The sequence below is a fragment of the Mixophyes fleayi genome, chromosome 6, assembly GCF_038048845.1.
Source record: "Mixophyes fleayi isolate aMixFle1 chromosome 6, aMixFle1.hap1, whole genome shotgun sequence".
Classification (NCBI taxonomy): Eukaryota; Metazoa; Chordata; class Amphibia; order Anura; family Limnodynastidae; genus Mixophyes; species Mixophyes fleayi.
In genome coordinates this window covers 28,595,240-28,623,150 of record NC_134407.1, presented here as the reverse complement: position 1 = coordinate 28,623,150, position 27,911 = coordinate 28,595,240, and the positions used below count along the sequence as shown (strand labels likewise).

Genomic DNA, 27,911 nt, shown 5'->3' with positions numbered 1-27,911 from the left:
ATGGGCCTGATGTTTTTATTATTAATAGTCAGAAATTAGAGATTCGGCTACCAAGTTTAATTACTATCCAATAAACTGCAGAGTAGTGACACCAAGTGGCCAAACGGTAATATGACATCGCAATGTATTTATACACTATAAAAGAACAACCTCTGAAAGCAATCCCACACAGTGCAGTGACCGACATCCAGTATCTACCGTTTCAAGACTCCTATTTGAAGAGCATCTGTGTGGCCGGCATATGAGAGCTTACCTGGAGTTTTATGGTTCCATTAATTTAGCAGTATTGGGTCCATTTTGGAAATAACCAAATAAAATGCATTGTTTCACAAAGACACTTTTATCTATATCCAATGTAATCAGTGGGAGACACTTCACAGAAATAAAAATGGCACAAAGCATTGGGTCAAAGATCACACCATATTATTGGTGTGAGCCAGTCACATGATGCATGCTATAGCTCTCATCCAATCATGTGCGCACTTTTCATCCCAGAACACACTGTGGAGTGTCTTGTCATTTATCACAGTAAATACATCAATTGAGGGAGTGGTACAAGCCCTTTACACATCAGGTGGACTATTATCTTTAAGTTAGACCATACTTGCCAATTCTCCCGGAATGTCCGGGAGACTCCCGCATTTCGCAAGAGTCTCCCGGACTCCCAGGAGTGTGGCAATCTCCCTGATCTGCCCACTTCCTAGTGAAGTGGGCAAAATGCGGTTTAAACGCCGCGATTCACCCGGTCAAAATGACACGATTTCGGCGCCCCGCCCCCTGCACGCCCACGTCCCAGCCGGCATCTCCCGGAAGCCCAAGAACAGATGTTGGCAAGTGTGAGTTAGACTGCATATAGGATGATGCATCACATCATTGTACTACAGTGATATTACTAATCACAGAGTTCCTAGGTCAGTGTTGGCTAACCTGTGACACTCCAGGTGTTGTGAAACTACAAGTCCCAGCATAACCTTCCAGCAATAAGCTGCTATATATTGGCAAAGCATGCTAGGGCTTGCAGTTTCATAAACACCTGGAGTGTCACAGGTTAGCCAACTCTGTCCTAGGTACTCAGACAAGTGTTCTTAAGGCCTATAATGGGAAGGAATATTTGAATATTCCTCTAATCTACAGTAAATTGCATATTAAAATACACAAGTGTTCCTATTAGATGCTATCATGAAGACACAACCTTATGTTTATAAGTAAGGTCCCATTTCTCTCTCTCCCAGTTCCTGTTCTTACTACTTACAAGAGCGCCCTCCAGTTTGAAGATGGCAGAGGCACCGAGACTTTCAGCGGGAGCCATTTTCCTCCTCCAACGCCTTCGACGGAAAGTGTCAGAGCTGCGTTCCTTCAGGTGAAACTTCCAGCCTATGAGCGCAGCATATTCCCAAGTGTCCTGACCGTCGGATAAGGTGGCCTGGATAGGACCAGAAAGAAACACAGGATTATGAAGCTGGATTGGGGGGGGGGGGGGGGGGGGGGTCAAAAATCCTGAAATCTACCTGAATATTTTCATAACTCTATACTATGGTCAACAGTGTACCCCGTTATAAACCATGTTTATTCAGAATTAACACTGGACAAGATACAACACTGTATATAGCATACAGCGGTCAGTAAATCACAAGAGACTGGAGCAGGGTCGGACTCATGGAGAAAGTTATTACGTGCAATGAACCAACATTCATGAGAATCCAGCCTATGACTTCATTAGGAATCTGTGCCATCAATGAGGCACAAACAGTTCAAAATTTTGTACACAACCCCTCAGCTCTAATTTATTCGGAATTATCGGGATCCTCCTGCTAACCTGCTCTGACAAGGTTTAAGGGGCTCACTGTTTGTGGTGTCCACCAATACTAAGCTGAACCTCCCATCAGCCTCAACACAGTTGTAATGCAACAATTTGTTAAGTGAGGAATGTTGCCTATCGCCAGGATGTGCGTGTTTGCTCCATGTCCTGGTTTATTAAGTATGACAAGAGCTCCCTCTAGTGAATTTTCTTGCACATCTCCTGAAACTTTTCTAAAATGCAACATCAACCTCATTTATTTATAAAACGGCAGCAAATTCCCTATAGCTCTACAATTGGAAATAGACACAGTAATAAAACAATACTGGGTAATACATACACACAGACAGAGGTGAGAAGGCCCTGCTCGCAAGTTTACAATCTATGGGATAAAGGGAGTTTGATACATGAGGGTAAGTGCTACATATTACATATTGGACCAGCCAGATTGCAAAGTTAAAAAGAGTGCTTAGTGGGCTATATAATCTACAGCAATATAGGTCAGAGGGTTGTTTTGTGTGAACTGTGTGAAGGGCGGTGTCAGAACACATTTCACTTGTTCCAATTTCAAATGGTTTCAGTAGCTTGCATAAAACATTAAGGATTCTCCAATCTGCTGGAGTAAGGTAACATGACCCCCTATCCCTATCTCATGGTTTGCTGTCTAGGTCTTGATGCCTTGTTGCTGTCCCCCTGGCACATAAAGCATGGAAGTGTGCCCCCTTGTCCCAACCTCTTGCTTCAGTTGGTGGCATGACAGATTATATATATATATATATATATTATATATTTTATATATTCTTTTTAAGCTTCTGCAATGTTTTACATGTGGTTGCTGAATGCTGAGAATGCTCAGACATCTCCTGCACAGACCTCTAAACTTGGAGTTTCAGAATCTCTTTAAAAATTCTGTTTAAAAATTATTGTGTGTGCAAATCATGGAACGTGTTGAAATTCACCCAGTCATAATGCACATACAATGTTTGCTACTTTATGGGCAATGAGGAATCCTGGGGAGGGTCTTGGTGGGGTGATACTGCTAGGACATTCCTGAGCTTTGCCAACAGATTGACACCGGTATGTTTCTTAGTGAAGCCAGGTATACGGAGAGTAGCTGCTCTGTGAGTGACCTGGCACTGTGTGCCATCATTACTATGCTGAAAGGATGAAGAGGAGGATGATGCTACAGGTGCGGCTGCTGTCATGTAGTCTTCTGTTTGGCCAGTACCGCTGCTGTACATATCCTAGATAAGTGCATAGTCTGTGCATGGTATTGGCTAGAGTCTAAATTACTTTTTGTTTAACCTTCCGATACTGCTGAGGAATTCTGTTGAGGAGAAATGGAGTTCAGATGGAATTTGTTAGCGTGGACACATGATCTCAACTAATCTGCTAAAACCTGATGTATTGATGGTGGAAAATGGATGTCAACATAGCCGTCATGACTTTAGTGATCTGCTGTGCAACAAGATGCTGACTGTCATACTTGGTTCCTCTTGAAAACTCTTCCGTCTTGGTCCCCTTCTGTACAGAAGTTTCACCCCCAGCAGACATAGCTAAAGAGCACAAGAATTCTTCTTGGGAATCATGGATTGCATTAGGGGTTGGGATTGGATGCTGAACTTTAAGAATAATGAGGATATTGATGATGAAGAGGTGTTTACGGTGAAGATTGCATGGTGTGTATCCATTCTGCTACTAGCTGATGCTGGACTGCTCGTTACTATAAATCATTTTCCTGCTTTTGATAAAACATTAATGACCTCGATGTAAATTAGGTAACAGAATAGAAATGTCTAGTTGGACACTGATTGTCTTACTAGGTCACAATCAACATCATCCTTATTATTAGTTCAAGTCCAACACATTCATCATTGTCAGATCCACCAATATCCACTTCATCTTTTTCAACATTAGCAACTTCCAAAGTAGCATCCCCAATTTCTATGTCTAAAATCATCATAAATTCAGCTTCAGATTCTGAAATATCAGACTCACACATCGGACTCAGACACCCTTAGATGCTCCTCAGGATTCTGTGAATGGCTGATTTGTCCTTTAGCCTCAGTGTTCTTTGAATGCACTGATTGGAGGGGACAGAGGTGGAAGTCACAGAAGATGCATAAGCGTGTTGGGCACTCGCTTTTTAAAGTGACATTCTGATACATGCCAGAGCAGTAGCAGGGCCACTACTAGCAGAGGTGGGCATGGTCTGCGCCTTTTCTTCTCACTGCGGGTGGTGTATGGAAAATGTCTTTTTTTTTTAAACAAATCCCCTCATTCATCAGTAACTTTCCCCTTAATACTGTTTGGATTTCTTCCCACATGACCATTTTTTACTAGTAGAGCAGGGTCGCACATAGGTGGGTCTACGAGTGCCTAGAACTCCTAAGGAGAGGCACTGGGCGATACGCTGCAGAGTACAGGGGGAGATATTGTGTGATGCGCTATAGGAGTTTAAGAGTGACTATGTGATATGCTGCAAAGTCTGTGTGTGGCTATATTACCCTACATAGTGTTTTAGTACCTCATGGTTTTATGCAGTAGTGTACAGGTGTAGACTTAGGGGAGGTGTTTTCTGTTTCCCCAAAAAACCCTTTGCTTTATTTGGAAATCAAGCTTTTGGAAAGCCCCCTCTTGAAATCCTCCTCAGTAGTTACCTCTACTTACTATAGTACTTACTACATGCTGGGAGACTGTCTACCCCGTCTTACCTTTCTTACAGCCGTGGGTACACTGGTGTCCTTCTTCCTTTTCCTCACCAGTCTCCGGCGTCTGTGTGTGTGATACATTTTCTCAGCAGCCACCCAGGATTTAGGTTTATTGTCTGGAGGGATGGTGATTCCATATTCCCAACCTGGAACGGAAGCTCATCTTAGTCAACAACCTCAGCTTCTGATCAATCTAACACGTGTCTAAATAATGTATCCAGCAAAATTAGCTGCAGATATCTGAATTATTCTTTAAAATAGTATTGTAATTAGTTGACAAAAAGACAGATAGCTATTGGCTAAGTATTGGATAATGGACATATTTAACTTGGACAAAGGGTTGCAAACACCTAAGAGGGTCATTAACCATCTCAGGGTAGAGTTGTGTAAAGCATGTCAACTCTGGATAACCCATTAGTAACTTCAGTGACCCTAGAGATGGAGTCCAGAAAAAAAATGTCCATATTACAGCCAAGCACCGCACCCAAAAAAACCAAAAACGGATGACACTTAACTAAAACGTGTAATGTGCAAGATGCCCAGAAAACCGGACGTTTGAATGAACTTTAGAATGTGGAGATATGGACCAAATGGTTAAATTGGAGTTGGTGATAAAGAGTTCAAAATTGGACTACACAGAAGACTAGATTTTTAATGACCTTTTCACGGTCTCTTTAAATTGTCATATTATAATGTAAAACAATCTACACAAACAAAATGTCATACCCTTCTCATCCACAGCTCTATTAATATCAATGACCCAAGCGTCGTCTTCCCACACCCATCCACTTGGGCATTCAAACTCTCCCGGAGAAGGGTTTTTATCCCCATTCTGAAAGAAAATTGAACAACAAATTATGAAACAGAACAGAAGACAGCCGGCTTTTCAGCTAAAAAACTGGATCAGAGTAAATACAATGTTTCTGCACATAGGATTCTGTTATCCTGATAAAAGACGACTAGTGCCAAGATAAGGCGTTATACCTCTGATTGCAATGTTATAGTACAAAGCTTTGCCTACCCCAATGCCAGTGCAGGTCGGCCCATAAACTTTACAAAGTATTCTATTATTCCCTTACTCTAAGGATAATTGCATCTTATGATATGGAAGTTTGCATATCTCATTGTTTCTTACAATATCGGTGTATGCCTCATCAGCTTGTTTCCAGTCACCGCCAGGATATCGGCTCTCGTTCTGATACACCTCATCGTTAAACTCACTGTGGCCAGCATCCGCTTCAGTCAGTAAACTGCAGAGACATAGATCAGCAATTCAACAGATCGCTTCAACGAAACCCTTGTCCCAGTTGTGAATCTTATTATTGGCATAGAAGTCTCTCTAATTGGTCACATGGTACGGCTAGTGAAGTGGGCGGGATGGAGACCTCAATGACGTGAGTTTCGGCCTTGTGCTGCATAGGGAAAAATGACACAAATTGCCATGTCAAACACCCCACCGCAGAGGCCACCGAACCTCTCCTCCGAGATCTCCGGGGAGGGGAGTTAGAGGAAGTAGGCAAGTATGTATTTGAGTGACCGATTTTGGCATATGGGTTTTTCCAATCCGAGATCCACCCAACAATACCATCAAGATACCACTGGACACATTCATGTGTGATCCCCCTCGGCAGGGACGCTCATCTAGGACAGGCAGCATTCATGTGTATTTGAAGGGGACAGGAAGGAGGAGAAAGGGGGGGGGGGGGCAGCCATGTCCATTCTGCAGAAACAGTTGAACTTGCACCAGCTCAGCTGTTAGAGACAGCATTTCATCCTATACAGTTACATCACTGTCAAGAACAATATAAAGCAATAAATTAGTTGTCCCCCGTCCCCCCCCCGAAAAATATTAAACGTATAAATGTAATGTATAGGGTTGTAGCTACGGTGCCTTGTGCAAGTATGTAATAATATTTAAACAAGTTTTGAGTAAAAAAAATGTTTATTGAAAGCAGAGCTCACTAGTGGAGATTGGGACGAATTTGACGGCTCTTGGGAAGTACGATGGTAGTGACGGATGTTCTCTATTGGATGTGGGTCAATAAGATGCTCTCACGTGTACAGACATCGTTAGAATGCTCTCTGTATTGTGCATTGGTCAGACGCAGTGGCGGATCCAGGGGGGGGGGGCGATCGCCCCCCCTAGCAGGGGCTTGCTGCCGACAGCTGCACACTGTGCAGGTCTGTTCAGCAGTGACAGTGTGCTGCCAGGCTGCTCTGATTGTGTTTTAAACACAATCAGAGCAGCGGGACAGCACACTTTCACTGCTGAACGGACCTGCACATACTGTGCAGCCGCCGGCAGCCTTAGAACACAGAAAGGGGGCGGGCCCTAAATCCCCCCCCCTAAAATCGCCCCGGGTAGGGCAAATGTCTGGGTCCGCCCCTGGTCAGACGGCTGTTCTGTGTATTGTATGTAGGTTGTTAGAATGCTCTCTGTGTTACACAGAGATCACTTTAATAGTCTGCATTGAATACTTGTCATTATAGATCTTGGCTACTTAAAACCGAGCTTATATTAGACCCTGGCCTTATATTTGTCCCCTAGGATAAATGTTACCAGCCATGCCCTTCGTGCAGTTGGCGAGTAGCTGGTTTGACCAAGCAGCGCTAGTAATCAGTAACAGCAACAGTGAGCGAAACCCCCAAACTGTCTGTAAATTAGGCTACGTTTAATACATTGTACTTTATTCTCAGGAGAGTATTGCCTTAGATTTCATATGTGGATTTTTTGTTAGAACCAGAGGAAATCTCACCTCCTCTGGGGGTCCACAATCCATTCCCCCTCCCACTCCCAGCCCTTAGGTGGGAGGAAATGCTCTTGTTTCAGTTTGATCGTTCCAGTGACGTCAGAAAACTTTGGACGTTTCAGCAAACCTGTGGTTCCCCATTTCCCGAACATCAGGGCTTGGTTTTCATACTATTCAAAAACAAATAAAACAAATTGAAGTGTTACACTTAAGTTTGTGGATTCCATTGAACAACAACAACAAAATAAAAAGACCCCAAAAACCCCCACTACATTCTTAAAAAAAAAAAAAAAGTAGAATGCATTAATTCACAATGCATGCAGGATGTGGCCATGTAAAGCTGGGTACACACCTAGGCAATCTTACCTCAGATCTGCATGCTCATTGGGATTTTCAGAAATCAAATCTATGTGTACTCATCTAAATGATTTACCTTCAGATCTGTGCTCTTCGTCTCTCATAACCATCTAGTGAAGATACCATGGTACACTATAGATATCTGCCTACATGGTTGGTTGTGAATGCGTACACACTTCTACATTTGCTGGACATCGTTCCATCGTTGATCGTAATTTTTAGGAAGTTTAGAAAATCAAAACAACAGATGTGATGTGCTTTGGCATGATAAAACAGGATCATGATTTGCAATATATGAGCAAAGGGTCGTTTATCGTGTGATCTGAATGATAATTGCATAAGTGTGCACCCAGTTTAATAGATGGGCATTATGTGAATATACAAGTCCGGGGCACCTATCATTTCACTCTGAGTTCTGTGTTCCCTTCTCTGCAACTGCTCAGGCAGGATTCAAACACCAGCTGATGCAGTCCATCAAGTTCAGCCTATTTTGGATCTCCTGCAATCCTTCACTTATATTTGAAATTAATCCAGAGTAAGCAACAGCCAATCTGTTTCAATTGTGAAAATCCCCCCAGACCCAATATTGCAGTCCTATTTTTACCCTATATCCACTACTATCCTTCATTTTAATCCTATCTATTGAATCTGCCATCACAACCTTCCCTGGCAATGAATTCCATATCTTGACTGCCCTTACTGTAGAGAACCCCTTCCTTTGCTGGTTGTGAAATGTCCTCTCCTCTAACCTTAGGGGGTGACCATGTGTCCTGTGTATAGTCCTTGGGGTAAAAAGTTCCCATGAAAGTTCTCTGTATTGACCCCTAATGTATTTGTACATAGTAATCATATCTCCTCTTAGACGCCTATTTTCTAAAGTAAACATGCCTAACCTGGCTAACTTTTCCTCATAACTTAATGACTCCATTCCCTTTATCAATTTTGGCGCCCTTCTCTGAACCTTTTCTAGTTCCAAATTATCATTTTTATAGAGTGGTGCCCAGAACTGTACTGCATATTCCAGATGAGGTCTTACCAACTATTTTCACACCAGCAAAACACACATTCCATGGGCAAAGAGAAGCTATATTACAGATCTAGTTTAATAATTGAATTGCCCTTTAAGAATGTCTTCCTGAAAGCATGAACCACCTATTGTGCTTGCCTGATATAGCAGGATGTACTGTACCCAGCAATAAATGTGCAATTTTAAACTATATTGTGAACGTGTCACACTCACCATTTCTGCATACACACTGAAGGTCCCTTCCGCATAGCTGTTAAATTTCTTTTCAACTGCAGATAACCCCAGCCAAATGTTCGCTCTCAGCTGAACAGGAATCTTAGTACCTTTGTTTTTATCCATTGGGTACTAGAGAAATTTCCGGATAAAACATAAAATCGTTAGAATCTCGCACACGCTCAGCCAGACAGGTGCCATTTCATGCAGCAGTACCACCAGGTGCCCCATATGGGGATTTTAATACCATTCCATGTGGACCTACAAAGTCTTTATTCACAAGGTCCATGCAACACCTATTAGGAGTATCTAAAATGCACTTGTCATCCACACACAGCGGAGGCAGTCATTTTATGGACAAACTGTATTCAAGAAAACATTGTCTACCGCTTCACTACGAACCAGTGCCATCGCAGAGTCACTTTCTGGTCAATATTCATGAGGCAATGATTTCTAGTCAGCCTTTATATGAACGCTCACTGGGTCATCCCCAAAAAATGGCTGCCTTCAATTTGAGTATAGGTCAACTGTCACCCACACAAGGCATAAAGAAAAGCACCAAAACCTGATAGGTATTTGAGAATAGTGTGACCAGCAGCATGGAGAACAGTAGAGAAGGGTAGATATCCCAATGTCTTTCCTCCAATGGTGGAATTGTACATTTATATTGTAGCATGACACCACATCTACACTTCATTACATCAACCTTTTATTTCCTACCTGTAGAAAGATGGTCTGAGTCTTTCCGCAGTGTTTCCCACAGGCTTCTGGGCTGGTGGAGGAGAAGAGCACGTTGTGGGCAGGAACACGGGCGTACGCCAGTCTCTTCTCCGCTCTAATCATCCAGATGATCACATCTGGCATACTGTTTTGTGGCTGGATGGAAACAAGATCAGAAAAGTTCCTCACGTTCCCCAATAGTATCCATGAAATACTACAGTTAGTTACTGCCATGGTACTACTCACAGGGCATCAGGGTAAAGTGTCTTACTGAGCCCCCTAAACTTGTATTTATGATATAACCGAGCAGTATAATGGGTGCAGGACATCCCCATAGGTGTCATGTAAAGAGCAGATATGGCGTAGGATATAGTCCAATAAACCAGCGTACAATGGTAGGAAGTAAAGGGTAGCTGTGTATAATTTGGGCCCCTCAGGATGACACCGTTGCACCCATTCATCCTTATTAGTTATGTCCCTATGGAGTAAGTCAGTGTCCACATGAATCAGAAGGTTTACTATTGCCCAGCAGGTTACATTGTCAAATATTCAGATTGGATTTGCTTTTTTCTCTGCCAAAATAAAACACAGCACTGGAAATTTCCATACACATTATATGTATTAATATTGACCTGTTAAATGATCTTAAATAACAACCAATTTGTTGATTATATATCTGTTCCCTCGCTATGGGGCAGACTTATCAAACCTTCTAAAAACGAAAATGGATGTGTTGCCCATAGCAACCAGATTATAGTTCTGTTCTAGAATGCACTACATAAAGGATAGCTAGAATCTGATTGGTTGCTATGGGCAACACATCAATTTTTCTTTTTAGAAGGTTTGATAAATCTACCCCTATGACTTTATCTCTATATAAAATATACACAGATGGTTCCATGTCTTAAGAAAGATCATTTATTTTATAATACACAAGTAAGGCTATTATGGAAAAATGTCTGGATAATCTGTATAAAAGAGTATGTTCTCAGGTCATCAGTTCAGTGTTCATTAAGAAAACTTGTGTATTATAATAATGCATCTCAGCCTGTAAATTACAGGGATATATTAGAAACCTCAAATTTCTCGGGCCTTTATAAAAGCGTTCTGCCTACAGCTGTCATGTTATATGGTCACAGAACTCCTCAATGACTTCTAATATCTATATCATTTATAGTAGTGAGCGCATTTTCCCCTACATAATATGCACCTTGGTAGTGTTAGTAGGGTATTTATAAATCACACTGGGATCGAATACTAACCTCCTCCGAAATCTGTTGCAGTCTTTCAAGCCAGTCCTCAATCTCTGCCAATGTGGTCTTTACGTCGGTAGCTTCCCCCCTCATCCTCACCGCGGCCTCTCCGATCAGTTTGAGGGAACTCTGTCGGAGCTTCTGCAGCTGCAAGTCCAGCATTGTGACATTGGACCTCCCATCCAGAGAGGGCAGCTGTTTCCTAAAGATCAGTAGTACAAAGTTGACTTTTGGTAGCGCAGAAGAGACAGAGACTCACCTGAAACCACAGCACTGAGTAAAGCAATAACCGCATATAACACCCCCCACCCCACCACGAAAAAAACCCAACATTTGTAATATTATATAAATTTACACTGAAAACTGGGGGTTTTCCATGTGTTAATTAATTGAATACCTGATAAATAAAGCTTAAAGTAGATATCAATATACCATACAACCAGGGCCGGTGCTGGGCTCTACAGCGCCCCCTGCCCTTCATGGTGCATGAGCCAACCCCTTACATCCCTGCAGTTGCTCCAATACCGGCTCTATTTAAAACGAGGAAGCAGAACAAGGGGGAATATCAACGGCACAGGCAGGGTGGCGGGGCACCCCTGTAAGCGCCGTGGCCTCCTGCCACAGTTACCGGGCTTACGGTGTTCCACAGGCCCTGAATATAGCAGACATATTGCTAGACATTAATGTCATACAGGCCTATTACTGAAGCCCTACACCATGCAGAGACTGTTTTCTGCATGGTTTAGACATTTTTAAATAAAATTGGCATTAAAGAAAGCCTAACACAGGCGATATCTCTGCATTATGCAATAACCGTATTAAGCTGCAATCTCCATAATAGTAAAGGAAAAAAAGCTTAGCTTTTTGGAACTTGCCTGTGATGGCCAATGCCATCTGAATGTATTAGCCCAGGGTTTCCCAAACCCAGTCCTCAGGGCTCCCTAACAGTGCAGGTTTGTCATATCTCCTTGCTGGAGCACAGGTGTATTCATTACTAACTGATACATTGTAACAGATCCACAGGTGGTCCTAATTAGGTCACATGCGATCCAGAAAACCTGCACTGCTGGGGAGCCCTGGGGACTGGATTTGGGAAACCCTGGATTAGCCTTTAAATTCTATGGGGGAAAGCATTGTGGTAGAGGGATCTTCAGATCTCTCACCACATCTTACCTGCTCTCCCCTCCAGTCATTATCACATGTGCAAATCCACTTTGCGACAGTGACCAGAGTTTTTAAATCATCGCCGGGACGTCCTCCTATCAGACGTGCTGTCCTTGTAATGATTTTTTTTAATAAATGGTTATGAAAGATCATGTCATCGTTGCATTTAATTAATACATGGGCCCATTAATGAATAACAGCTGGCGGTAGTTGCATGCAGACCTTACAACTCCTGCACTACTTATACAAAACTTGTATAAGAACCGTTGAACGCTATCAGTTTTATGCATGTTTTTTTCTGTCACAACTGAAGCCATCCCTAAGCCCCCCACCCCCCGCCCACTTTGTCCCCCTACACTCAATCAGTTGTGTACATCCCAATTATCATGCACAGAAACACATGTACACATCATCTACCTACAATTTGGGTGATCTATAACAAATTTTAAATCGTAATACATACAAAGTATCTTCAATCAGCTGATCAATTAATTGCAGCCATATCTCTGCTAATCGATTCTCGGGGACCTTTGACTGTATTGCTGATTTGAGAGCGGAGATGTTGGTTTGCTGCAGAAGAAAGAAAATGATTAGAGGCCACCGACAGATTTCCATGAGCTGATTAAACCCACAAAACCGTAGACTGAGGGCTTGTACACAGGTGAATTATAGTACCTTTATCTACGCTAAATTGATTTTATTCCTTATGGCGCATATGCTGGAGTAATACAGTCACTCCCCACTGAGCTATTATATGGAGCAATATCGCTTCAGATTTGCCTTGATAGATTTGACTAAACAAGTGCCAATTTAATGCTGGACAATTTACCCATGGATATAATCCCAGTCATTCTATAGTAGATATACATACAGCGAGAAAACAATATACTCACCAGCCGCTCTGTCATGGCCAGTAAAATATTGACGAAATCTAGTCTGTGACTAATGTCCTCCCAAAAGGAAGTTAGTGTTACCACAGGTTTAATGTCTGACCAGGGGAGATAGTAATAGAGGTTACCTGCAAGTGTAGAGAAGGTGGAGGTTAGAGGCTAATTATTGCACAATATTGTCTTCCTGGCTGGTAGAACATTCACTGTATGAATAGTTGTAGAAAGAAGAGAGATTGCTTCAGGTCAGATAATGATAAAATGAACATTCCAAGTCATTGGCAAAATGGTGAGAGCTTCACACCCCCAGTGAGTAGTTTAGGGAGATATATCGTCAATGTTTTTCTACTGAGTTTTTTCCTTTTAAATCAGACTTGTCATTTACACACAAATAGACAATAAAAACATATCTGAACATACAACATAAACTATCAGTAAGAGTAACACAGTATATTGCAACTTTCTTCCATATTCAACTTTTTACATGTTTTCATGACCTTCTGGTCAGATAAATAAAATATTTATAAACATGTGCACATGCCAGGAGCAGGATCACTGTGCTCCTCACCAAACCATACCTCCCCCAACTATCCCAATTTAGGTGTGACAGTCCCAACTTTAGTGCCCCGTCCTGCAGTGCCATTCAGGACAGCTTTGCTCCGCAGGACAGAGGGTTGGGAGATAGGTCCTGTTCACCGCTGCTCTGCATGTGTCATGCATGTGGCAGTAAATGGGGAGGGGCAGCCTAATGCTACAAGTCTGCTCTGCAAGCCCCCAGGATGTGTGGACATGCCCAATCATGACCACGCCCCATTGTGATGTAGCAACTACCTATCCAAATTCCCTGTGCCCCAAAGTTGGGAGGCAAATTGTAGGAACTCTTACCTTTCAAAAAACAGACAACCGATTGGCCACCACATGACTAAATAAGATTAGTGTTACATGACCTTCAGCCCACATCAACAGCTAATATATATAAATCACGAGTTTATAGATGGCTCTCAAAAATGATATGTGCTCTAATGAGAACCAGTCATCAGGTTATATATGGGATTGCCATTTGCTTTTTACATATAACCATGTAAGAAGCCAAAAAATGGGATGGGGAGAATCCTTCATTCTTGGGCAACATGGTGTTCATGAAGGAACCCCTTCAGTGAATACTCTATACCAGCAGTTCCCAAAGTGTGGGCCGCGGCTCCCAGGGGTGCCACGGCGCTGTCACAGGGGTGCCGCGGGCAAGGCAGAGAACAAACAAACAAAACAAACCTACCAATCCGCACGGCGCCGGGACCCAGCATCCAACTCTCTCACGCAGCTTGTCACTGAATATAGACATTCAGTTACAAGCTGCGTGAGTGTGGAGAATGCTGGGTCCCGGCGCCGTGCGGATTGGCAAGTTTATGTTTTGTTTGTTTTTTCTCTGGCTGGCCGCGGCAGACGGGGCAGAGTGAGAGGGAGCGTGACAGAGGCCAGAGGAGGGGGCAGCGTGAGAGGGGGCAGCGTGAGAGGGGGCAGCGTGTCTGGAAGCAGAGGGGGCATTTTTGAATACAAATAAATATTTCTGTCCTGACCTAAATACTTATTACATTTTTTTGACCCAACTATTTCTAAAACAGGACTGCTCGGTAATTATTTTGGAGGGGCGCCTTGAAAAAATTATGGAGACTCTAAGTGTGCCGCGAACTGCAAAAGTTTGGGAACCACTGCTCTATACAACTAAAAAGGCACAGTTGATTGAGGAAAGGGAGACACAAAATAAAAAAATAATTCTTTTTGTTTCATTTTAAAAGAGTAACACATTGGTATTTACCATCAAGTAACAAGTCAACAAGCCGATTATTATAGTTTATTTATAAAATACCTTAACTCTACATCATCTTAGAGTGGGGAAATACTGTTGAGTAAAGTATGTAAAACATTGGGATCCAAAAAGCGAAATACAGAACATTCAAAAAGCATAAATACAATAATACAAAACATTAAGCAGCATACAAAAAGATATACTATAGAAAGTACACAACAAAAATAAGGCATAATACAGAAAATGCAAGAAGCAAACATAGGGGCAGATTCAATTAAGCTTGAGGCCATGTGTAATAAGATACATAAAACATTGCTTAGAATAAGTGATGTTTTCGCACCCTAACATCCCGCAGCGTCTCATCATGCAATAATTTATTAGTGACAATTATTTTTTAACAACTGTACATTTTAATTAGACTTTTTCTCCAACTATAATATTAATCCTAGTGTTCCTGCGATGCCCTTTTGAAAAATCTAAATCCATACAAAAAAACCCTGTATGCTATCCATACATAGAAAAGAAAAACAACTACATAAACGTACCATCAAACACTGCACGGCTGTACTGAGTTGTGGATGCCAGGGGCTTACAAGTGCTATCAAACTTATTTCCGTAATTTCCAATGCTGACTTCAAATTGTATGGCTTCACCAATGTCTTGCAACATGGAGGCTGAATGGAAGACAGCGCACAAGCTGAACTTCCGCCTGCGCTGATATTTCTGTACAAGAGAATAAGCTGGATGTCAGTAGGTAAAGCAAATTAACACATTACAACCACAGCAAACAGTTCTCTGGAGAGCAGCCACTTTATATAGCGGTTCTTAGCGGTTGGGGTTTCCTATTGTCTTTTTAAAACAATGCTGGACACACTTGTAATAATAAAGTTATTTCCAACAATTATATCACCAGCAATAAAATATATGGGGCCTGATTTATTAAGGAAAGGAAAAAAGTTTTCTCCAAGACAAAACCATCTTACAATGCAAGGGGTGCAAATTAGTTTTTTTATTTTGTACATTCGTTAAATACTGGATGTTTTTATAATGTAGCACGCAAATATTTGTTAGCTTATTTGTACACTGAAATTTAAAGATGATCTAGGACATACCCTACCCAAACTATAAATCTGCCATCACATTTTAAATTTACCTCCCCCTCCAATGCAACATGGTTTTGCCAAGGTGCAAAGTTTCTAAATTTTTTGCTTTACTTTCCTTTATGAATCAGGTCCATAGTATTTCCTAAAACTTGTAATTGACCAAATTAGTAAAAAAGGACCAATGGAAACAGTTCTGCGCTGTGTAACATTGCCTCTGATGTCTATGTATATCATGGGTTGAATATACGTTAGTGAGAATGCCGTCTATCATTTCATCAAGATCTAGTGACAACACTATGGTACAGGTATTGGGGTCACTCCAAAAATGGCCGCCTCCAGAGCGTGTAGCTGACCGGTCCACATTTTACACAATTCTCTGGAGTAACAATGCAAAATAGAGGGAGGTAAGCACAATGCACTCACTAAAAGAAAACTTTACTGGCAGACGTTATGCTCTCAATGCGTTGTAAGTTTATAAACACATTTACAGAAGTGGCGATTAGAATTACCTCAACAACAAGTAAATCATCACTGGGGATTTCCTCAATCTTTTTAGCAGGAGAACCATCAAGTTTGGTTGTCAGTTCAACCAAGACTCTTCCTCTGTAAGCAACACCTTCACCCTGCAGAGGTAATACATATGTTTACATTAAAAAGGGTAGGCTCTAAATACGTGTAGGAATTACAAACTATATCTGAACATTCATAAGTGATGTTTCATGCATAATACAGGGCAAATATGTCTCATTAAAGAGATTAAGCAGTAGGTTTACAAAAATTTCTAAAAAGGAAGAGTCGAGGTGTTGTCCATAGCAACCTATCAGATTAGCTCTATTTGTCTAGTACATTCTAGAAAGTGATCGCTAGAATCTGATTGGTTGCAATGAGCAACACATTGACTCTTCCCCTTTAGAAGTTTTTGCAAATCTACCCCCAAGAGTAATTTAAGAACTAGAGTCTCAGTGCAATTGTCTCACAGCTGTGGGACGGAAGCCGAAAGTAAACCTTAATATGTCCATGAATAAGCAATAAAAAACAAACAAAAAAAAGAAAAAAAAAAAAAAGACTTTTCAGTGGAACATATTTAAAACAGCGTGCAGGGGTGCAGATTGTGTGTATATGTGGTAATTTTAGGTAGCGCCTCTGTCTATTTACATGACAAAAGAACTAAAAATAACTAAATAAATGACCCTCAAAGACAGACAAATATATGTGCACATCAACAAAAACATTAGTTTGAAATATTTGCCACTTGAAAGATAATTCTCTACTTTCAAGAATTATAAGAAAGAAAAAATATTTTTGTTTATTTAAAGTTATAATAAATGATGGGGACAGGCTACATATGTAACATGTGAAAGACATGTGTTACATAGTCTTACCTTCAAAACCACAAACATGGACCAGCTCAATGCAGTGTACACACGGACTGGTAACAGCAGACATAATTGTACAGATTATACATTCATGTTGAGCAGTGTTAGTCTTATGGGAGCACACACAAAAAATTATATGACTTTTTATGGACAGTTATTTTCAGTAACTAACTGCTCCTTCAACAATTTGTACAGGGAACAAACGCTGTTCAACTTTATGCATTGTAAGTGCAATATGTGTATTATTCTCTCACAACCTTCCCAATCCTCAATTTCCTGACCCAGAACGGTTAGCGCAATTAAAAGCAAAAAATGTCGAAAAATAGTAATTATGATTATTCAATCTGCCCACACAATTTGTTATCCAGTACAGACTGCTCAAAACTATCCTATTTCGGAAAGATCTTTTTGAATAGATTGAACAGATAAGATCCATCATGAGCCACACACTTGGCAATCATTTTAAAAGCGCATATATTACTACATAGAAAGAAAATATAAATTGTTGTGTATTACTCTCCGCATCTAAAAATGTGTGTGTGCATGGGCACTTTTTAGGGTTATTTGATTCTACAATCACTACATGTGAGGCACACAACAAATTTAGAATTATAAAGTACTCACACACAAAATTTTACAATTTTTCATTTTAAGATACTTAATGATCTTTCATTGAACAATAGTCCCACACAGAAAACTCTAAAAATTGGTTAAACTGGATATCTTAAGACTGCACAGAAAAGAGATTGCATAATAACGATCTTCAAATCTGCCAACACCTATTAAGATACAACCGTTTGCAAGTGATGGGCAATCAAAAATGCTCAAATTGAACAATATATTTCTAAAGCGTATGTGTGAGTGTGAGTTGCCCAAAAAGATCTTTCCGAAACATGCTCTTTCCAATCCAACCAGGTTGTATGCTTCGGATTGCACAAAACTTGAAGACAATTGTATATTTGAGTGCGAGAGGATTGGAGGATTTTAAATAATTTCTGCACATGCGCCCTAAGTTGATCGTATTTACATTGTTGTCCACAAGTCATTGAATGACCAGATCCTGTGTCTAAAACTCTTTAGATTAAAATTCATAAAACTGGTGCACACGGTTTAGAAATTGTATCAAGTTTCTCTTTGCAGATCTCCATCTGTTCTCTTTTTACATGTCTTTGTAAATAACTAGGAAGCATATTTAGTTTGTAAAGGAAGCCATCCCATCATACGGGCTACGTTGTATGAAAAGTGATGTATTGATCGTTGACACTGGTTGTTATGGAAACTGCGTGACACTAATGTCATTTTGCCTTGCTTCAATAAAGAGAAAATATTTAACAAATTGGTGCATGTGTGGGTAACCTTAATGACCTCTTCACAAAACTAGAGGAATAGATTGCATTTCTTTCTGTACATGTTACTTAACTGAACAAATCTACATAATGGATATTATATTGAACATTAAAATGATGTAACTTTTTTTTTTTTTTTAAATACTGGATACCTTCCCTTCCTAAGACTGCCTCCTCTTTAGTTTACATTAAAACACAGTCATTTGACCAGGTATGTAACCACAAGCCTGGCGTACAACATGGCGTGGAGATGTTGCCTATAGCAACCAATCAGATTCTAGCTATCATTTTGTAGAATGTACTAAATAAATGATAACTAGAATCTGATTGGTTTTTCAAAACCACCGGAAAACTCCAAGCTTGATACATTTACCCCCTGGAGTGTAAGCTTAAACTGTGCTCTTCTATAGTAATCATACCAATATATTTGTGTGCTTGTCTATCCACCCCCTCCCCCAATTGTACATCATAACGCAATAGGTCACATTTATCAATAATACAATATTTGTACCTTGCCAAAGTTTAGGTCATCATATGGGTCAGGGAACCCAGTGAATTCTCTCAGACTCCCGTAGAGGTTCAGATAACAAGGTCCGAATGTGGGTAAAAATCCAACTTCCTTTTCATTACTGCCTCCTTGAAATGAACGGCTCATGATTAGTATAGTATAGGCGGAGGAAAACTATAGGTGAAATATAAGTTGCTCCTATATAGTTTATATTGTTTATCAACTATATCCAATCAGATTTGTTGTGAGCTGTTTGCAGACTCTCAGAGGAGGCAATTTAACTTTGTACCACTTCCTACCTGAGCACACAGTGGCCCAGGAAAAATGTCATTTCAAATCAATTAAATCCGCATGTACAAAATATTTTTTTTTCATACAAGAGCAACTTATATTTTAGAAATCAGTCTCAATGAAAGACAGGCTGTTTTATTCTGTATGCTTGTTGTCTTGTTTGTTAAAACATTTCCCCCAAATTAAATAGCAGAGGTACAACTGTCTACAGAATAAAACGGCCTTAAATTTTTTTAGTTGAAATGAAAATTATATTTTAAAATTAGATGGTCTTCAAAATAACACACAATTGCGCACACAATTAGTACTTTTAATATCCAGCTTTACGTAGAACGGCTGTAAGTGCAGCCAGGTGAAATCTTTAACACAGGAACAGAAGCCTTTTCTTGTAGCGTTGACGACTTTAGATGGCAGCAATTATTAGTGGTTTTGAAATAAAACACAGAATACACTGAAGACAGACATACGTGATTAGTGTTAAACAGCAGACACAGCAAGCCAAAATGAGAAGTATTTCAGATATTTACATTATGTTTTTCATTGATTTGATTATTTAACTGGTTTTAAAGCATATGATTAAAAATGTGAAAAAAAAAAGTCATGCCATGGTATTGCCAAAGATTGGTGAACATCTCCATTTGTACAAAGGTAGTAATAAATGCAACTGTTATATTTTAATGGTTAGGCTCATAACGATGGAACGATGTGGGGCAAATGTGAAAGTGTGACACACTCACGACCAGCAGTGTAGGCAGATCTCTATGGGACATGTAGAGTCAAGATCTTTTCAGCAGATGGTTATGACAGATAAAGAGCACAGATCTGAAGGTAAATTGTGTAGTTGTGTACACCTAAATCTGCATGCTCATTGGTTAAGTCATTACAGAAATTGGATCTGAAGTATTTTTCCATAGTGTGTACCCAGCTTAACACAGGAAAATCTGTCCAGTGCTCGGGTGACAAGTAAGAGTGGGCATTCGGACTGACCCATATTTAAATGAATATTGAATGCTCTGGTCACATGTAAAGGATTAGGACATTAATCCCGTTTTGGCTGCAGAACCACTTGGAACATGTTGTCACTCAACCATTGTTGTTTCAGAGTAAGATACTGCTTAATACAGTGTATTCCTTAAGAGGGTCTGCAGAGGCTGAAGTCTCATTGTTCAAAGGCTAAACAAATTGTACACTCAGCCCAATCTATAACTTTAGATTACTACTCAAAGCCCGATACCTTTACAATTCTTATTACATGCCCGGACCCACTAAACAGCTACCAACCATACCCCAATTATATACGTTTCTGGTCAGCTTACATGGCTCAGACATTCAAATATCTGGTCCTAATGTTAAAAAAATAGCAACCATGGAGGGCTTGCATGATCTACAATGTGGAAGATGGCTATGGTGCGCTGGTAGTTACAAGTCACCATGCTGTCTATCACTTGATTTAATGGGCTACCTTTAAGCTGCAGGGCACAAGACTATTTTGTCAATATCGGTTTCCAAATCCTCACACCCTGCCCTACCCTGAACTCTTATGTGTACAAGAATATACTCCTTCATTACCCCTTATGGAGAACAGAAACTACCCCGATACCAGTCTAACTAGGCACCTACATTGGCAATATAGAGGATGAAAGGAAGAATTTTTGTTGTGTGAAATCAAAGCACTTATAATTCACTTTGGAAAATGTTAGATTACGGAGCAGAGCAGAAAATCTAAGAATTAGGGTTAATCAATAGGGACTGTGCCCATGAATTAGCATTTTTATTGTAACATTAAAAACAACATGCATTATTGACTGAACAGGATCTTTTTGCAGAACTGCGTGTCTATTTCTGCATATTCCATACATATTCTGCATATTCCATACATACTTAGGATACAATAATTGAATCCACTTGTAATAATGACAAAGTATTATTTATTTGAGATACATTTGCCATGTGGCTTTTAGATTTATCAATAGCCCCCAGAGAAGGCAACTCTGAGCCTGGATTCTACTTAATTCTATATTGTGATAACTAGACTACAACAAATACTTTGAACTGATAATCCATCCATTTAACCTCCTCAAACTGAAACATTGCAGCAAATTTGGGGAACACAGACCTCCCAGGATACTGAAATAAATGTATTGCTACTTCTAGGGTCATTTACCAACGTGCAAAAATATGTCCCTACAATGGATATGATATTTAATGATGTCATGTGACTATGTATGGCATTAATTGGTGTATTAAGAGGACTGCGTCTGTGGGAAGTGCAAAATTTCGCATCTTCTGATAGTGGACACTGGGATGTAAGGAGAAATCCTAGGTAAAAGTGGGATGTGGGTGCACCATTCTCAAGCTGATATTTTTGGGCCAGTGTCCAAAAATGGAAAGTGGGTGTTGCACTATGGCTGCTGTGGAACTACAAGTTACAGCATGCCCTGCCAGCCATCAACTGGGACATAGGCAGCTGTAGCTGCTGGGAACTAACTTCTGGTTGACACTCTACAGGACTACAAAAATCCAGTCAGTAGTAAAATGTACAGAGAAGAGACAAAGCCACACATGCATTTATAAGCAGCACAAGTCATGCAGCTTCCAGTGCCAAAACTGTTTTGAGGATTCCGTTATTCTTATCTGGCTTCTAAAGCCCTGGGCTACAGTTTGGGCAGTGGATTGTAAAAATCAAATCACATCACACCACAATATACACCTTCCAATGCCGAAGACCCAACTCCCGTAGGCTCAAAGTCTATATTATAAAAAGAAAATGGTTAAACCGTTTATGTTTGACACAGAATCTCAATAAACTGCAAGAAACTCAGTGACACTTTACAAGGGGAGAAAAAATATATTACAAAAACATAAAAAACACAGTAAGCTATAGATCAAACTTTTTTTAAAATATACAAAATATAAATCAATCTGAAATTACAACCAATGTAGATTGTTCCATTAGTATCAAATAGGGGACTTTTTCCTCTACTATAAAATTGCCAATTTTCCCAGCTTGCAAGTTACAAAATTTTTAGTAATACAATATTCACATATTCAAACAAATACACAATTGTTTGTTTTGCACCTTAGTGTAGTCCGCTGTGTGTGTGTGTGTATATGTGTACAATTTGAGTGCATGCTATAGTGCATCCATTTGTTCACATGTACACTTCACCGGCCCACAGTGAGGACATAACCATTTTGTGGCCAATAGTCATTACAAAAACTAGACTATGAATTCACATGGAACCAAAGACATTACAGTCCTGAGAGGGTTCCTCATTGAGGTCTATGGCCCCAATTGTCCAGGCTGTAATCACAGGGACTCACCCAGACATAAGGACCCACACAATGACCTTACTGTTAAGGGTTTGTCCACACAAGCAGAATACGAACATTGACTTTCTAACTGGAGTATGTTGTCATGTAAAAACTGGCAAACTGGTATCTCTTGGTCCCTTACTCATGCGCATACACTGTGCACACAAACAACAATGAAATACGTGGCATGTATGTGACAGAGTAAATGATGCAGACACCATTTTATTGTGGCCAATTATTTCATCAATGTCTGCAGGACAATGGACATAGTGAGGCATAGGGATCAATAGATTGCTTGCCAGATTTGCATGGCGGTATATTCCCCTTTAGGCCATTATTGATCAAACCATGTTTTGCTTTACTTTAACTGAACATATTCACAAATGTATGATTAAAAAGGATCAATGTGGTTCAAATAGTCAATATACAAATTGTACTTACCACGGATGGACGGTTGATCGAATCCGATAGGAAACCCAATGACAGTAATGCTCCCACATCACTGTCTCTCATTGTTCGTTCTAGATGAGCTTTTACCCGGTTCACAAACATAACTAACATTTTACAGCAGGTTGGAGGCTCTCTCTAACCAGATGTACACTGGCCAGCAACAGCTGCTGCACATCATTGATGGAGCCAAGCCAAGGTCTCCCGTAGGAGCTGGAACGGATTGACTTGTTTCCTGCCTCCTCCATCAACAGCACACACGTCACAGTTTACAGAGGTGTAGAGGATTTCCCCTGACACCCATAACATTAGATTCAGAGTGACCTGCTCATATATATGCTGCTATTAGATCCAAACACTGGATCTGCAAATGTTAATAATCAGTAGAGATCCATCAGAATATCCCTTACTAGGTGGTCTCAAAGTGTTTAGAAAACGAAAAGTTTTAAAAATAGAATATATAAAAACAAACTAAAATAAAAACCCATCTTTTATTCCCTCCCTAACCCCCTCCCCATTATATTACGCCAACCTCAGCCCCCTTTCTCCCACACTAAAGGGGGGAAATTATTAGCAAAGTCCCGTCAGAGCCTCACGTGATGAGAATCCGCAGGATGTTAGGGAACCAAAACATCTGATTTTTGACTCAACGTAATACCAGGAAGGGCGCGCACGTGAACGTCACCCAAGGCTCACATGGGACTTTGTGTATTCTTTGAATAAAGCAACCCCCCCCATGGTCAATTTTTTAAAATATATTTTTCTAAAAATATTTTAATGTAGTTTTTTTTGCAATGATCAATATTTTTAAATGAATGAAACTGGAAGCCCAGGTCTAGATTCTGCAAATACCCCGTGAGAGTGGTCCGGAGAGGTGGTACATCAACCCTTACCGCTGCCCGGACAATATTTTATCAATTAGGGAGGCAAGTAATTTTATTTTTGGTGGCGGTTAAATAAATCGCTGCATATCTGTTAACAAACCTCCAAGTGCTCTGTTGTTTTCCATGACATTTTGACCAGTGGGGGATTGTGACATTGGAAATTCTGGTAATTTTTCATTTTATCCTAGTTGAGCGTGTGTATTGCCGTTTCCACTCATAATAAATATAAAGAGATTTGAGGTTTACTCTCAGTACGTGGTATCCAAATCCCACTTACTATACTGGTCATTTACACAATAAACGTTACATTCACCAAATAAAACCCTACACTTATGAAACAAAAGGAACCTTATCTCACCCTCCATATCTCCACCAGATGCAGCAATTTTCGACAAACTCAGATTGGTTGTTCCTACAGCATCATTCTTGGTGAGTCTGTCCCTGTACAGAGCATTAGGCAAAACAGATACAGTTCATTAGAAAGATACTTTAAAAAGACTCAATAAAACAACTCATCCTTTATTAAATAATGATTATCAATAACCTCTCTGATGGGAAAATCAATATATTATAGTGGTTTAGAACACACTGCATCTACTTGTAGGTTAGAGATTTCAGATGACAAGAATCAAGTTTGAAAGTTCGTCTGTGCTCTCAAATACCCCTCCGTTCCCTGTTCTTTATAATAAAACTGAGTCGGCAGCCAACAATTATGGTAGATGGTCATTTTATTTTTTTATTTTTGCAGTGTTTCAAAAATATTGCTGCACGCTCAAAAACAGTAACACATAGGGCAATGTCCCAAGTGGTTTTCCATGCTACAGCATTTCCCATTAATTATATTATTTGTTAGTGGACATCTCCTTTGAAATAAAAACTTTTTATAACCACAGAATAGTGATATTGTTGCACATGCTGTAATGTGAAATGTTTCAGAACGTACAAATGTAAAAGCACTGCCATAAACAATACAAAAGGCAATCTAAATTGTTTGACATTCCCAAAAAAAAAAAAAAAAAAAAAGTGTATGCAATGTATTACATGATGACAAAACAAAAACTGCTGATATTCTTTCAGGATAGGACCGCCTATGTGACACTGTTGCTTTCGCTGTTTACAGAGACTTTTGCAGCCTTCATATATGCAGGGCCGGATTAAGGGAATGGAGGCCCCTGGGCTAAGGGGCCCTCCATTCCCTGCGAGACCCCCAATGTGAGCCGTCCGCAGCCCCCCGCGAGGACCCCCCCAAGCACTTACCTGTCAGTGCAGTCCTCCGTCCCGGCGCGCTGTAAGCTCCTTACTGAGGAGATATCCTCAGTAAGCAGACTACAGCACGCCGGGACGGAGGACTGCACTGACAGTACTCAGCAGCATTGATCGGGCTGGGGGCGCCCCCGCCCCCGACCGATCAATAATGCTGCTGAGGAGTTTGAAGGGCCCCCTGGATGCCCGAGGCCCCTGGGCTATAGCCCAGTTAGACCCCGGGTAAATCCGGCCCTGCATATATGCAGTATGAAACTCCTACCTAAAAATAAATCTCATCTTTACTACCTAAACACCCATTCCTTCACTATGAAAATATATCTTTTTCCTCTCCTATTGAACACATATAAAGATATAAGACATAGGGGTCTACAACAAGCAGCTGAAGCTCCTCCCACATTTTAGGACAGTATCATTCTGATGTTTGGGACCCTTGTTCTGTGGCCCCGGGAGCCTTTTCCCTATACACCCACCAAACAGTTGATTTCAAAGACACACAGATAAACTTACCAGTCAAATACCGTGAGCTTTATGTTCTCACACACCGAGGGGAACTGCAAGAAACATATACACAATTACCCAACAAAAACAACACACAGACTGTAGAGGTGCTCTTCTGTATTGTTTAATAAATCTAACCTTTATTTGAAGATTGACAGCCTGATTCCACTCCGGATTAGCATTTTTTTCTATTATTTTAGTAGAGACCTGTAAAAATATAAAAAAATATATAAATAATAATATAAAGTGCAGATAAACCATATATTGTGTACAATTAAGGGTGAATGAAATACCCTTTTTCCAGCAAAGGACACTTCCACAAATGGGTCAACTAAATTTTTCTTGTCCGAGTCCGCTCCAAAAATTTCCTTTACCGTTTGCGCAAAGGCATCGTCCACTAGGGAGAAAAAACACATTTTGTACGATGAGGTAGATTATAGCAGACATGTGTTACGTTTGTCTATGTTTTTCTATTTAAGGACCATACAGATATTTTTCACTGAGCGTTATTTAACAGCATTGCTCAAAGGAGCAAATCTGCAAGAAAACCGTAACAACCAGACATTGGCTTTCATTGCCTAACATGCACTAAAAATACATTAGGAGATTGCCCGCTACGGTCTTAATATAGAGTTGTATATTTAGCCAATGTTAGTAAATAGCCCTCCATCAGCATCACTGTGGATCTACGTGTTGTGCAACCACATTGAGCTACGGCCGTACAATGTAGAAACAGCTACATACTCTGTGGGATATCCTCAGCTCTGTAGATTTTGAGCAAGAAGGTAACCCATCGCAGTGCCACGCCGGGAGGAAGCAGGAGGTTGCTTTCAACATCATCACTCTCACTGTCTTTTTCCCTTTTTTCCACCTGAAAACAACATATGAGATATGTGTATATTAATAATCAGGTTAAAAACAAAACACTGACTTGTGTAGTGAACATATTCTATATTAATTGCCCTATCAATGGGAGAAAACTACCGTCTCCGCTGCATCCAGGGCCGGATTAAAGGAATGGAGGCCCCTGGCCAAATGGGCCCCTCATTCCTGCGTGAGCCCCCTGCCCCCTCACCTGCTTATTTCTGTTGTCCTGTCACTGTAGTCTTTCTGCGGCACACCAAGCTCCTTACTGAGGAGATTACGGGAGAGAGAGCCTCCTCAGTAAGGCGATTACTGCGCGCCGTGGATAGACTACAGTGACGGTGCTCAGCAGCATTGATCGGCCGGGGGCGCCCCCATCCTGATCAATAATGCCCCTGAGCACTGTCAAGGGCCCCTGGATACCCGAGGCCCCTGGGCTGTAGCCTAGTTAGACCTCGGGTTAATCCGGCCCTGGCTGCATCTAATTATTCACCATAGCTGCAGCTTCCATCAGCCATAAAACTCCTACTAAAAAGTAAAGTTAGCCCCGGTGACTGCAGCATACAATTGTATATACATCAGTTCAACTTACAGGGGGGTCGTCTCCTGCACCAATCACAAACATGCTGACTTTTAGATATCCCCGTGCCCCAGAACTTAAGTCATCTGGATCCTGGAGAAGAACCCATTTTCGCATGACAGCATGACCTGTAATTAGAGGATTAGAGAACTTGACTGATGTTGCAAACTCTCTCTTAATCATGTTCTAGTCACTAATATTGTCAATACAGCCACTGACTATCATATCAATGTTACGTATAAGTAAAGAATTAGACCATTTGTCTGCCACTTTAGCAGGCTTTATATTGCTTTACAACTGTTGCAGTCTGATAAAATAATACAGGGTCAATGTCTATTTGAGACAATGGGGTAAATTTATCGCTCTGCAGGTTTGAAAAGTGGAGATGTTGCCTATAGCAACCAATCAGATTCTAGCTGTCATTTTGTAGCATGTACTAAATAAATGATAGCTAGAATCTGATTGGTTGCTATAGGCAACATCTCCACTTTTTCAAACCCGCAGAGCGATAAATTTATCCCCATTTGTTCAATATTACAGTTTTTATTTATACAGTTTAATATGTTTTATGTGATCCAATGGCCGTTTTTTATTTTTAGATAAACTCATAAGCATCCACAAATAAAACAATGTTTCTTACCTGGTTCATCATATATAAACCCAATGTCGAGCTAAAAAAAATAAAAATAAAAATAAAAATAAATAAATGTAAAAAAATTGTACAAAATCAGGTAACAGTGTGTAGCATA

At 40.5% G+C, this 27,911-nt stretch overlaps 1 protein-coding gene across 5 annotated transcripts in view; it reads right to left on the bottom strand.

Moving 5' to 3' along the window:
• The window catches only part of MYOF (myoferlin), a 128,861-nt gene that overhangs the window by 38,843 nt on the left and 62,107 nt on the right, over positions 1 to 27,911 (bottom strand). For 3 of the 5 annotated variants that reach the window (XM_075216129.1, XM_075216128.1, XM_075216131.1), the window contains exons 10-30: positions 27,803 to 27,833; positions 27,175 to 27,290; positions 26,463 to 26,589; positions 26,012 to 26,115; positions 25,857 to 25,925; positions 25,728 to 25,771; positions 24,313 to 24,395; positions 22,019 to 22,057; positions 19,021 to 19,145; positions 16,297 to 16,410; positions 15,230 to 15,407; positions 12,887 to 13,011; positions 12,457 to 12,563; positions 10,839 to 11,031; positions 9,577 to 9,732; positions 8,857 to 8,988; positions 7,266 to 7,429; positions 5,645 to 5,759; positions 5,236 to 5,341; positions 4,513 to 4,655; positions 1,253 to 1,423 (exon numbers count right to left, since the gene is read on the bottom strand). In XM_075216129.1, coding sequence (XP_075072230.1) covers positions 1,253 to 1,423; positions 4,513 to 4,655; positions 5,236 to 5,341; positions 5,645 to 5,759; positions 7,266 to 7,429; positions 8,857 to 8,988; positions 9,577 to 9,732; positions 10,839 to 11,031; positions 12,457 to 12,563; positions 12,887 to 13,011; positions 15,230 to 15,407; positions 16,297 to 16,410; positions 19,021 to 19,145; positions 22,019 to 22,057; positions 24,313 to 24,395; positions 25,728 to 25,771; positions 25,857 to 25,925; positions 26,012 to 26,115; positions 26,463 to 26,589; positions 27,175 to 27,290; positions 27,803 to 27,833 — 2,442 coding nt within the window. The remainder of the gene's footprint in view (positions 1 to 1,252; positions 1,424 to 4,512; positions 4,656 to 5,235; positions 5,342 to 5,644; positions 5,760 to 7,265; positions 7,430 to 8,856; positions 8,989 to 9,576; positions 9,733 to 10,838; positions 11,032 to 12,456; positions 12,564 to 12,886; positions 13,012 to 15,229; positions 15,408 to 16,296; positions 16,411 to 19,020; positions 19,146 to 22,018; positions 22,058 to 24,312; positions 24,396 to 25,727; positions 25,772 to 25,856; positions 25,926 to 26,011; positions 26,116 to 26,462; positions 26,590 to 27,174; positions 27,291 to 27,802; positions 27,834 to 27,911) is intronic. The other 2 variants (XM_075216130.1, XM_075216133.1) reach the window with 1 other exon arrangement.